The sequence below is a fragment of the Priapulus caudatus genome, unplaced genomic scaffold (genome assembly GCF_000485595.1).
Source record: "Priapulus caudatus unplaced genomic scaffold, Priapulus_caudatus-5.0.1 Scaffold489, whole genome shotgun sequence".
NCBI classification, from domain to species: Eukaryota; Metazoa; Priapulida; class Priapulimorpha; order Priapulimorphida; family Priapulidae; genus Priapulus; species Priapulus caudatus.
This window is the reverse complement of record NW_014577550.1, coordinates 116,750-129,640: the sequence shown is the minus strand read 5'-3', so window position 1 is coordinate 129,640 and position 12,891 is coordinate 116,750. Positions and strand designations below refer to the sequence as shown.

General features: G+C 46.5%; 2 protein-coding genes across 4 annotated transcripts in view; one reads left to right on the top strand and one right to left on the bottom strand.

The window, feature by feature from the left end:
* LOC106810949 (putative RNA-binding protein EEED8.10) overlaps positions 1-7,803 on the top strand; it is an 11,428-nt gene extending 3,625 nt beyond the window's left edge. The window contains exons 2-13 of one of the 3 annotated variants that reach the window (XM_014814430.1): positions 682-970; positions 1,608-1,743; positions 1,902-2,063; positions 2,302-2,416; positions 2,722-2,933; positions 3,524-3,637; positions 3,962-4,172; positions 4,539-4,665; positions 5,337-5,530; positions 6,364-6,510; positions 6,790-6,912; positions 7,273-7,803. In XM_014814430.1, coding sequence (XP_014669916.1) covers positions 682-970; positions 1,608-1,743; positions 1,902-2,063; positions 2,302-2,416; positions 2,722-2,933; positions 3,524-3,637; positions 3,962-4,172; positions 4,539-4,665; positions 5,337-5,530; positions 6,364-6,510; positions 6,790-6,912; positions 7,273-7,511 — 2,069 coding nt within the window. In that variant the 3' untranslated portion in view covers positions 7,512-7,803. Of the gene's footprint in view, positions 1-681; positions 971-1,607; positions 1,744-1,901; positions 2,064-2,301; positions 2,417-2,721; positions 2,934-3,523; positions 3,638-3,961; positions 4,173-4,538; positions 4,666-5,336; positions 5,531-6,363; positions 6,511-6,789; positions 6,913-7,272 lie in introns of those variants that run through there. The other 2 variants (XM_014814432.1, XM_014814431.1) reach the window with 2 other exon arrangements.
* Positions 7,804-9,864: 2,061 nt separating this feature from the next.
* LOC106810948 overlaps positions 9,865-12,891 on the bottom strand; it is a 36,394-nt gene continuing 33,367 nt past the window's right edge. The window contains exons 6-7 of the mRNA XM_014814429.1: positions 11,864-11,920; positions 9,865-11,465 (exon numbers count right to left, since the gene is read on the bottom strand). Coding sequence (XP_014669915.1) covers positions 11,022-11,465; positions 11,864-11,920 — 501 coding nt within the window. The 3' untranslated portion in view covers positions 9,865-11,021. The remainder of the gene's footprint in view (positions 11,466-11,863; positions 11,921-12,891) is intronic.

Here is a 12,891-nt window from a genome sequence, read left to right as displayed (position 1 = left end):
TGCGATTATTTGCCAAAACACATTACCCATAGTTAGAATACAAATAAATTATTTAATAAATGTAGCAACCGGGCCACCTGAAAATCCATTTGGCCACCTGAATCTCATACTCAAGTGGCCCGGCCGGCCACCTGAAAAAAAAGTTAAGGGCAAGCCCTGTAGTATGTATTATTTTTAATTTTTAATTTTAATTTTTAATGTCTTTTATCTTTTGATTTCTTATTATTTTTTACTGTTTGGGATGGGATGGGATGGGATAGCATGCAATGGCATGAGATGGGATGGGATGCGGCGGGATGGGATGGGATGGCATGGCATGGGAAGGCATGGGATGGGATAGCATCGGATGCTATGAGATGGGATGGGATGGGATGCGGTGCGATGGGATCAGGGGATGGGATGGCATGGAATGGGATGGATGCATGCATGCATGGATGGATGCATGGATAGATAGATAGTCCCAAACACAGGGGTAGGGGTATATATACATAATCAGGAGTTAATAATGAAAAATTTGTCATTATTTTAACTCCTAATATAATGTAACCTACCCCTGTGTTTGGGTTACATTATTGTATCTAAGGTCTCACATGCACATAATTCCAAACATAGCTAATCTATGACATGATTTACATACAATTACAATATACAGATGCAACATATTATAATATTGATTAACAGATTGCAGGGAGGATGCAGCTCGGGAAAGTACAGAGCAGCAAAGTACCGCCAACACCTCGCAATGTCCCTCCAGCAGGCCGACGGTCGATGGCGCTGGGTCCGTCACAGCGATGACACATGTCAACGGAGAACCCGCCAGGGAGGAGAGAGCTGTTCAAGTGAATCGCCTTTACCTTGGCAACATCTCCTGGAAGACGTCACGCCGTCAGCTGTTAGAGCTCCTAGCGAAGTTCGGCAAGGTGCGGGAGGTCGTCGTTCCGCACAGCCAGAAGCGTAGCCGACCACGAGGGTGAGCGGCAGCTGCTGGCACGGTCGTTTAGCACGATAACGCGCGTACCCAGTCGGTCAGTCATAGCCACGGTCAGCCAGTGTGCTGGGGATGTGGGGGTGGTAAACGTGGTATGCCCGGACCCCCCTATTGTCAGAAACGTTGTAGGTCGTCATGATTATCATGAATCTGAAATGTCACTTTTTCACGACACTTCACGTCGAACGTTATGACAGTTTAGACTTGATTACGTAAATGTCCATGACGTTTCTGACATTGGCGCCTGGTTTGCATTATATAAATCTGCTAGAAACACTAACATTTAATTCAACCTCATCTAATTTCAGCACAGCTCTACTCTAATCCAATGCAACCAAGGTGTAGCAATGTCTATGTGCAGTGCTATTAAACACGTTCTTCGTATTTTCCCTGCCTAAAAGTGATCCAGTGGTACATTTAACCAGCAGGCTGCATAACATCAGCCCACAAATTGCATAGGATTCTCTGGGGATCGTTTTGTATCTCTCACTCACACTTACATCTTAGTTCCTTACTTGTATTTTGAACTGAAACTTGGGCATTCTACGTGGTTTTGTTGTGTGCATTTCCCCCCGTCACCATCTCGTTTGTTCTTGAGCAGATGTTCTTCTCTGACTAGGTTTGCATTTGTGGAGTTCCGGGAGGCGCGCAGTGCCGAGGCCATGTTGAGTCTTACGGAGGAATCTCTCTCCATTCATGGCCGCTGTCTCATTATCAAGCCGGCATTTGCGTCGAAATTGCACATGCAGCGAAACGTAAGTCAATGCGAGCGCTTGGTAACGATTATTCGCACGGTAATCTTAATTGCATTGTAAACTAAATTGCGATTTAGTAGATCTAGTAATTTGGCCTTTGTAAAATGTAAAGAACGACTGTTGCGTTCCATCTGCAAGTAGACTTGTACGTCTTGTAGCTCGAAAAACACCAACGTGAAGCCTTGTCGTCAATATGCCGGGAAATGCCGGCGCCCCCTGCCAGCGAATCTGATGAGGCATCTGGACAGAAACTGCTGTGTTGTGTAAACAGCCTACCGGATGACGTCTTTCTGCTGATATTTCAGAAGCTCGGCATTAAGGTTGGTTGCAGTGAGGTCCGATTCACGATAGGACGCGATCGCATAAAGCGGCCGTGTGATCAGTCGTGTTCGCAAAATGAATGAATGAATAATTTTGCAGTATTTTGCAGTAATATTAAAGTTAAATTTAACTATCATAATTACTCCGGTTGCGTTGCATTACTATGTTATATTTGTGCCAGATTATTACATTTAAGGTCTATTAATTAAATCTTGTTACTAAATTATCTCCATGTAGGACCGCGTGAGTATGGAAAGGGTGTGCAAACACTGGTACCGGCTCTCCCGCGCCAGCTGGCAGTATTTGAAGGAACTGGACTTTACAGGCTTGTTCAGTCTCGCATCTGAACATTGTAAGTGTGTTCACTCGCCAACTCTCTATCCCCCCGCCTCTTTCTCTCTCGCCTTTTCTCTCTCTGTCTATCTAATGCTAACATCATAGTTCATAATGCGTCAAAGCATACGTCGTATCATACTAATACGCCATAGTAATATAATAGTTTATTAACACATGTAAATATATGCATATTCATGTAATATAATAGTTTATTAACACATGTAAATATGTGCATATTCATGTAATTTTTAGATAGTTACAGCACACACGTGCATACAACTACATGGCTATTGATCGTAGGATATCGATGATTGATCGTAGATCTCACGGACAACCTGTTGAGAGCTCTGCTGCGACGTGGTTGCCACAGTCTCGTGAAGCTTGACCTGTCGTCTGTCGTGCACGGGCTCAGTGCGAGCGCGCTGTCGTCTGTGGCCGCCAGCTGCCCCGGCCTGCAGCAGATTAACCTGAATAAGATGAATCTGTGCTCGTACGCACTGCAAGCGCTCGGCGAAGGCTGTCCCCAGCTGCGGGTGAGTCGGCATAATTTGAGAGCATATCAGCTGACTTACTTTCATCTAATTATCTTACGGCAAAGAGTAAGATTGAGGTTAACTAGCACACTGTTCTCCTGTCGTCAACCATGAAGGATGAGGTTACCTGAAAAACTAGCCCAAAATCTGTCCGCACTGCCGCAACGTGATGCATTTCGAGTGACAGACTTATTCACGATCCTACACTTTGCAGAGAGGTGTGTGTCTCTGTAACCGCTATTAAACATGTTGCTGTTCACTATAGCATCTCTATGTCTATATATGTTACACATTTATCATATGTGTCAGCTCATCATTATAAGTTCAGCGCGATGAATAATTTGATTACAGGGTGTTATCCAGGAAAAAAAATCAGGGAGTCTCACCATCTGAGCGAAGCGAGGATGCTGAGGGCGGTAAGCGCCCTAGGGGAGAGTGTGTGGGAAGGGTTTTCCCCCTCAGGGAAAATTGGGCCGCCCTCATGCCGTCTCTATCAAATTTCATCCGTCTCATCCAAGATTAGGCCGTCCAAAAGATGGGTAGACGGGTCTCTGGCCAACACACTGTTTGATTACGCCTTATCCCTGCAGGTTCTGCACATGGCTACATGTGACGTTGGAAACAAAGCTATTTGGAGCATCTTAAAGCACTGCAAGAAACTCGAACACCTCGATGTGTCGGCTAACGCGAGGATATCGGGCAAGGTGCACGATGTTGTAGCAGACAAGTAGATGGCTCGTAGTTGTTAGGCGAGCATGCATAGTCCTGAGGTTACTCACGCAGTGGGGTCTGTCAATAACCTTTCATAGCGAGTGCGGTACTTTACTGTGAAAGTCATCGACAGTTGGATTTGTATATAATATCGATTGGTTGTTGTTGCATATTCGGAGATGCCGTTAAATCATAGATGCATTGACGATTATGAATAAAATGGTGAGAGGTAGCGGTGTCTTGTACACTATTTAGGTGTGGCAGTTCACCCCTGACCCTGACCACTGCTGCGTCTTACAGGACTCTCTTTGTTGCAGTGTTTCTACCAGTTGGGGCCTCGGCTGCAGTGTGCCATACTCGACGAGTGTTGCCGAATCGACGAGAAAGCTCTCTCGCTCATTGCTGACCGCTGTCCAGACCTCCAGGAGCTGTCGCTGGCCCGCTGCAGACGCGTCGCCGATGGCGCTGTCGGCGTTGTGGCCACCAGGTTGCGCCACCTACGGGTTCTCTCACTGGCCGGGAATAAAGGTGGGCCTTCGTGATCTCGTGTGATGTGGTTCGCTCTGCGTTTGTTAGCGAGATCACGTATAAGTACGTTTAGATAAGAGTAGTTTGATGCATGTAGTTAAATTCACGTGCAGTACCCTAGCATGGCAGTATGTGTTAGTCTTTCAAATGTCGCTGTAAATATCAATCATGTAACTGATGATCGGAGCATATTTTTTTATGGAAAAAACTAACGCGTGTGCTTGCTTGTCAACCTTTTCGAATTAGAAATTTAGAATTCTTTGTTACTGAGCCCATCTGAACTGGTCTCCTCATGCACCCTGCATACATAGCTTTAGTCCACCACTATTTGCTTCGTATGCGCTGACGTGACGATTTTTCCCGTAGCCACGACGGAGACGGGCCTCTCTCGTGTGTCGCAGCTGGTGCAGCTTCGCCATCTAGATCTGTCGGAAAATGCCGGTACTACGGACCGCGTGCTGCGTGATGTGGCGAGTGGCTGCAAGCATCTGCAGTGAGTACAGACTAGCGTAGGGAGTTTGAATCACATTTGGTTCACTCTGCAGGGCTGCGCTCGTGTGACCGCAAGTTTAATGACCTGACAAAAATGGATCGACACAAATCTGCAGTCGATTAATTAGTTGATGTGCCCACGCAAAAGATACCCGACGGAGTCGCATAATTGGAACACCGGTCAATTATGAATATGTACAGTAAATTACAATTAATTGGTATGGACAGATCTTCTCGTGTTCATTAATTGGCCATCTGTAGAATACTGAGAACGAGTGTGACCCTTGGTGAACTGGGGTGACTTTTCTTGACTGTCATAACGTGTGCTTCTTGCAAATTTCTTTCTTTGTTTTCCACGAGACCCCAGTAACGACGACCGCATGGCGATGATGTGTCGTAACCATGGCAATACATGCCCCTCGCTCTCTCTCGCAGGCACCTGAACGTGTCGTCATGTTCGGACGGTGTCGGGGTGGTAACCATGGCAATACATGCCCCTCGCTCTCTCCCACAGGCACCTGAACGTGTCGTCATGTTCGGACGGCGTCGGGGTCGTAACCATGGCAATACATGCCCCTCGCTCTCTCCCACAGGCACCTGAACGTGTCGTTATGTTCGGACGGTGTCGGGGTCGTAACCATGGCAATACATGCCCCTCGCTCTCTCTCACAGGCACCTGAACGTGTCGTCATGTTCGAACGGCGTCGGGGACGATGGCATACGCTCGCTCGCCAAGCTGCCGTGTCTCACGAGCCTCCTCGCCAACTACCTCGGCAACGTCACCGACGACAGCATCCGACAGCTCGCCTACAGGGGGCGCCTTGAAGTCCTGGAAGTAAAGGCGTGTATACGCCTCACTGACGAAGGTGGGTGATAAGGGCCAGCCGAGTTGCTGCGAGGGTGACGGGCAGTGTCGGTGGCACGACGACTTGCGGCGCGTTATTATTTCATGTTAATTATATTTGTATTGTGTGTTTATGCGGTGGGGGGGAGGGGGAAGTATTCGCCCGCGCCGAATTTAAAAGGTGAGAGTGCAGCGAGAATACCGCGCGCCATGATAGCTCGTGTCATGGAAATTCTCACACTCGTCATTCGTGTGTTGTGACAACCAAGCTGGAGATGGTTTATAAATCATGATCGCTTTACACACGACGCACAATGTTAATTCGCGCGGACGGAAATTATAAAAGAATGAATGGGGTTTTGCTACCCAAATGAGCAGCATGTATAATTGTCACCAATAAAATTGATATAATCAGGAGTGATTAATAATAGATCTAATAATAATCTATTATTATTCACTCCTGATATAGGCAGCTGAGAACATGTACAGTAGATTATCTTTGATATATGTATAGATATCGTGTTAAGCAGTTTTCCATGCCAGTAAAACGCACCTGCTGGTGCAGTGGTTATGAAACGTTTATGCTCCACAGAAAAGCGGCTGGTTCCCATTGAAGGTTCACAAAACAAATTATTGCAAAGCAAATCGCCAAGGGGTCTGCAGATTAAAAGGCTTTGCAAAGCTTTGCTCCTCATGATCCCAATCGTGAATGTAACCGCACACTTTCAAAAGAAGTTTACGGCGATCTTTGATAACCGTAACTTTGAGAGAGCTGCGTTATCAGTTTTCTTTGCGCATACATTCAGAGTGCAGAATCGCCACAAACCCTAATTTGTTTTTTTACATCACGCACAGGTGTTATCTCTATCGGCCTGCACTGTCCACGTCTCAGGCATCTGGATGTCTGTGGTAACGAGGCCATGACCTTTGAACTCGTGCGTACCTTGTTTCGAGCCTGCGAGGAACGTCAGAACGACGTCACGTTGCAGCTGCTTGCAGGCGGTGAGTACAATTACGGCATACACAATTTTTATTTTTACCACCAGGAGTTTTCTAGTCAGTAAATAAGAATCTCCACGTGAATCACAGAGGTATTTTCTAGACACATTTTAACTCGCCCCTCCCCCACTCGTGCGCACTCTTCTCTTTGTCTATCACGTGAGATCTTCGCTGTTTATTAAGTGTAAAGATGAACACTGGAATCGCTTGAATTTACATATGGTGGCCGTGGGAATTTCATCGTCGTCGTAACACTGGCCTGACACCTCTCACTGTTAACAGATACCAGCATTGAAACCTTTAAGAACATAGAGGGTTCCAAGCTGCAGGTGCTGCTTGTCAATCGATGCCGCTTCAACATGAGGCCTGACCAGCACGAATACTGTAACTTTATCTATGCTGAAGGTTCGTCTCCCTCTCCCTCCTGTGTACCTCCCCTCATCCTCCCCCTCTGTCTGTCTCTCTCTCACTCTCTCTCTCATTCCTTCTCACTCTTGCTCCTTCTCTTCCTCCCCCTCTCTCTGTTTTTCTCTGTGTCTCTACCTATCTTTCTCTCTCTACGCCTCGCTTTTTTCACCATCTTTTTCTTGTCTCTTTTTCTCTTCCTGTCATCGTGTCTGTGATCATTTGTGTAGCTAGGCTTCTTATTAACTCCAGCCAGCTCCTCTGTTCTTCGCTAGCAGTGGACCAGTAGACGTCAATTATTGTTCGACCATCGCCGTGGTGACCGCATCCTCCATCTTCTCACCTTCTGGTAATTTGCAGATGACAGCTCAGATGATGAGTACAGGGATAACGATGACGTCGACGCATTGCTGGACGATTGCTATGATCTACATTGCGGCGGTGATGGCGACATGTTCCAGAACGGCTTGCTGTACAGCACCGACGATGATGACAACGATGACGCCAGGAGCGAACGAGAAGGAGAGAGTGAGCGAGCGAGAGAGGAAGAGAGCGAAAGACGGAGAGATCTAGATAGTGATGTGGAGTGCTGGGATTGACGACAAAATCTGGGAATGATCGGCAGCTTTAGGATTGATCCCTGCTTCTAGCCTGGACTTCTGGACCCCAGTGTTCAAGGATCAGAATGGAGCATTGTGCACGATGTCAACACAGCTGTAACTAGACAGAGGGCACTCACGGAGAGTGCATACCTCCGCCAGCGACATCTGCTCGCTCGCTCGTAGCAGCCGCTCGTTGCTGCTGCTCGCTCACATGTACACGCTCGCTGGCTTGCTGCGCTGGCTGGCTTGCTGACTCGACGCGCTAATATCGATCGCGCGAACACACTAACACACGAACACACGAGACCGGTCACATAACCTCCTCCAACTTCGTTGGGCGGAGGTAATAACTAAGGACGATTATGCAGCTTCGAAACATGTACAAAAGATAGGTAGCAAAACCTGCTGCAAAGTGGATGCAATGTGAAAATTCAGTGCATCCTGAGTTGTTTTAGAAAAGTTGTAGGAGACAACAAAAGCATATATATATATATATGAAATCATAATTTTCCTGCTAACGTAACTTTTTAATCATCTGACGAAGTCAGATGCAGCTTGTAGAATTGCATGAGCGTGCGTGCATCCGTGCGTCCGTCCGTCAACAGTTGGACACAAATCTTAACCGCTCGACGTACGGTCACGATATTCGGGACGTCGGGGGTGGGGGATCGTGAAAAGGACTCGGTATGACCAATTTGGGGGTCAAGGGTCAAAGGTCAAGATGTGTAAACGGATGGGGAATATTTCCCCCTTAACTTAAGGTATAGGAGGAAATACGGAATTGCGGCACAAATCTTAACGGCAACCTATGCTCTTAATATTCTGTGTATAGTGTGATGGGCAGGAAACCCATCACCAGTGCGAAATTGGAGGTCACAGGTCAAAGGGCAGTGGGGAAAGGTCAGATATCAGACATTTTCTGAGGACATGGCCTAATGGACATAGTGAACATCTTTTTTGTTTCAGCGCTGACCTACCATTTTTATCACTTTATTGAAAGGACCATGAAATGTGCTTTCCACTGACGTGCGAAGAGTAAGTGTCTGATAACCTTTTGACCCTCAAGAGGAGGGTTAAACATGGATTCCTAAACTGCCTCAATGACGTTACAGTGTTGTCATATTCATGGCACATCCATAATCTAGAAACCCAATAAGCCTGGATAGCAGGATGCGCACAGCACGGGCGTCAGGGCTGAAAGGTCATTGGATCGAATCCCATCTAATTTTTTATTATTTACTTGTTTTCTGTATTTTTCTATCTTTATTTATTTAACTATTTTTCCCCAATTAACTCAAATATTTACATGATTTATTTACAACAATTTAATAACAACAAATAATTTTTACAACAATTAATATTATTATTTTTTAATAGGGTTAGGGTTAGGGTCACAATGCACCATAAAACAGGAGTTTGAGGCACGCGATTTGTATCAACCAATGGGATCTGGGAGGTATGCAGAATGCAGAAGGTTGCTGAAATGATGTGTACGCAAGTGCGTATCTGCATATCTGCGCCTACCAATAGTGTCACTACGCACGACTTATAATGTTACGTTTATAACTGTAGCAACAGACATCAGATGAGCCCAGACGCTCTGCGGCTCTTGTTTTATTAGCTAATCTGACGAAGTCGGAAGCAGCTTGTAGAATCGCATGAGCGTGCTTCCGTCTGTGCGTCCGTGCGTCAACAGTTGGGCACAAATCTTAACCGGTCGACGTATGGTCACGATATTCGGGACGTTGGGGGGATCGTGAAAAGGACTCCGGTTGACCAATTTGGGGGTCAAGGGTCAAAGGTCAAGATGTGTCAACGGAGGGGGAATATTTCCCCCTTAACTTAAGGTATAGAAGGAAATACGGAATTGTGGCACAAATCTGAACGGCTCGACCTATGCTCTCAATATTCGGTGTATAGTGTGATGGGCAGGAAACCCATCACCAGTGCGAAATTGGAGGTCACAGGTCAAAGGGCAGTGAAGGAAAGGTCCGATATTAGACATTTTCTGAGGACATGGCCTAATAGACAGAGTGGAAAACTTTTTTGTTTCAGCGCTGACCTACTATTTTTATCACTTTATTGAAAGGACCATGAAATGTGCTTCCCACTGACGTGCGAAGAGTAAGTGTCTGATAACCTTTCGACCCTCAAGAGGAGGGTTAAACATGGATTTGTTGACTGTTAACAAAGGACTGAACTGTGTTTGATGGTACTTGTGTGATCGTGGAAAACTTACATAGGACTTCGCACGACTGAAATGTTACGTTTATAACCGTAGCAACAGACCTCAGATGAGCCCAGTCGTTCTGCGGCTCTTGTTATATTAGAACTCTTCCAGCGCTCTCTCTGTACGTGTATATACTATGTGCGTATTTTATTAAAAAATATTGACACCACTAAAGAACGTGTGTAAAAATGTACATAAACTCTTGTCGTCAATCGCAATCACTGGTTTGAGCAAGGGGTGGCGTTTCGTCAGTATTTACATACACGTAAGTATGCAATGCTGGTTGCCAGCTCGTCACATGAAGAAGAATTTGCTAGTTCTAGGGCGACCAACAGCCACTATGGTCTTGGCTGTGGCTAAGGCACCTCCCTATTTGCTTAATTAGCTAGTGTGAGGATCATCAGCTTATGCGACAGCTCAAACTAAGTAGTCTGCTCACATTAGCATCAGCAGCTGCTTACAGTAGCATCCTTCCTCCACATGTTAACATCTTTGGCTGACACCAGCATTATCTGCCGACACCAGCATTATCTGCAGACACCAGTATTATCAGCCGACACCAGCATTATCAGCCGACACCAGCATTATCTGCAGACACCAGCATTATCTGCTGACACCGGCATTATCAGCAGACACCAGCATTATCAGCCGACACTGGCATTATCTGCAGACACCGGCATTATCTGCAGACACCAGCATTATCTGCAGACACCGGCATTATCTGCAGACACCAGCATTATCTGCAGACACCAGCATTATCTGCAGACACCAGCATTATCTGCAGACACCAGCATTATCTGCCGACACCAGCATTATCATTATCTGCCGACACCAGCATTATCTGCAGACACCAGCATTATCTGCCGACACCAGCATTATCTGCCGACACCAGCATTATCTGCCAACACCAGCATTATCAGCCAACACCAGCATTATCTGCCGACACCGGCATTCTCTGCCGACACCAGCATTATCTGCAGACACCAGCATTCTCTGCCGACACCAGCATTATCTGCAGACACCAGTATTATCAGCCGACACCAGCATTATCTGCAGACACCAGTATTATCAGCCGACACCGGCATTATCTGCAGACACCAGTATTATCTGCAGACACCAGCCTCTACTGACAATGTTATCTTCTGCTGACATTAACACATTCTGCTGACAGTGTTGCCTTATGTTGACACCTGCTCCTGCTGCTGACTGTATTATCTTCTGCTAATGCTGGCATCGTCTGTGTAGAGAGGTAGCACACATGTCTGTGTAAGCCATCCCTACCTGACAGCATGACGCTGGCTTCTAATCGCGCCCGTTCGCATAATGTTCAGCGGGAATGCCCACCGCATCGTCCAGTTGTCCGCACCGACGCCCTCACTGCCGCCACCACCGCCTTTACAGCTCTCCTCGTCATCCTCCTTCTGGTGCTGCCCTCTGCGGGCGAGGCGCGTAAACACTAGGCACGACAGCGTGAGCGTGAGCGTCGCCGCCAGGGCGCCGGTAGCAACCAGCGCCACCGCGAGCGTGTTCTCGGTGACACAGGTGCGCAGCGGGGCGACATCGGCGCCCCCTTGCGGCGGTGCAACTGCTGGCGCGCTCTGTGACGCCTCCGCCGAGTAGAGGTCGCTAGTGTTGGCGATCGGGCTGCCCTCTCGTGGCGACCGCTCTTGCACGATCCACATTGTTGTGATTTTCTTTTCTTTAATGGGAGGTGCCCAGACCTGAGAAGGCAATGGGTAAATATATCTTTATATGACTGTCTCACTCGTATATATGTGTGAGAGCGTGTGTGTGCGTGCGTGTGTGCATGTTCATATGCGTATGTAAAGTGTAGAATGCGTATATATATAATATATATAATATATATATATATATATATATATATAGGTGAATTTATACTTGTCTGAGTACAACGAGATATTAGAAGTGGTCAGTCGCGTTTCATAATGACTAGGCGTGTAGCATATCGTAAATCTGTAATGTGCTGAATTATATGCTATTATGTGTACTATATTAAACCTATCAAACTATTCCATGGTAATACGTAGTTATTTTTATCATCTCGGTTGTTTTCCTTATTAGTTTGTAATAAAGACGCGGGTATAATTTGTACACTTGCCTCCTCTAGCTCCCGTTTCCTTCTGCCGTAAGACTGGCCTTCCTTTCCACATGCCACCTGAAATAGAAAGCTGGTGTTCACGAAGGCCTTGGGAGTTTACGCGAATATGAATTGGTATAAGGAGGTGATATAAGACAATATATTTGTTATCATCAGAGCTCGTGGTAGTGAATATTAAAGGTTTTATGTAAAATCAAGCAGCAGACAAAACGCGCATTGATTGGTTCATTTCGCTGATTTCGATGGAATGTTCCCAGGCTCCCTGCACTGCAGAAGCCAGTACGTCCCCGGAGACTGGCCAAGTAGCACACCTGCCAGCACTCCAAGCTTCCCTGTAGAGCAGGCTACTATAGAGGAGCTAGATTCATTAAAGGTGCTCAGCACGACCGGCTGGAGTAAACTGGGCCTGGGCACGCGGTGGCGCTCATGTGCGATTCATCAAGCAAATGAACAGACGTCAGCGTAGCATGTACATACGGTGCGGATTTAGGTGCAATTCACTAAGCTGCTACGCTGATGTCCACGCTGTCTAGCTCCACGACAACTATAGATGGCTAGCATAGCTTCACTGGCGCATCTATAAACTATGTGTTAGCATATAGTCCGAATCTACGTTGTTGTAACATAAGACATGGCGAGCGGACAGAAGTGGCACGTAAAATCAAGACGGCGCGTGCAATGTATATGCATGAGCGCAGTGCGAACGTACGTGTGCCGCATCCCGCGACTCATGATCACTACACACGGTTATTTGCTCAGAAAATGTCTTCAAAAACTAAATTGGTCTTCACTAGAGGAACCTTAGATATTATATATATATTAACAGAATTAATAACGTTTTAATATCTATAAAAAGAGTTAAAAGTGTTTTAAAGAGAGAGTGAGGCGAGAGAGCGAACCGGAGAGAGTAAAAGAGAGTGAGACAGACAGACCGACAGAGAGAGCGAGAGAGCGAGAGAGAGAGAGAGAGAGAGAGAGAGAGAGAGGGAGAGAGAGACACCCAGAGAGAGAGAGAGAGAGAGAGAGAG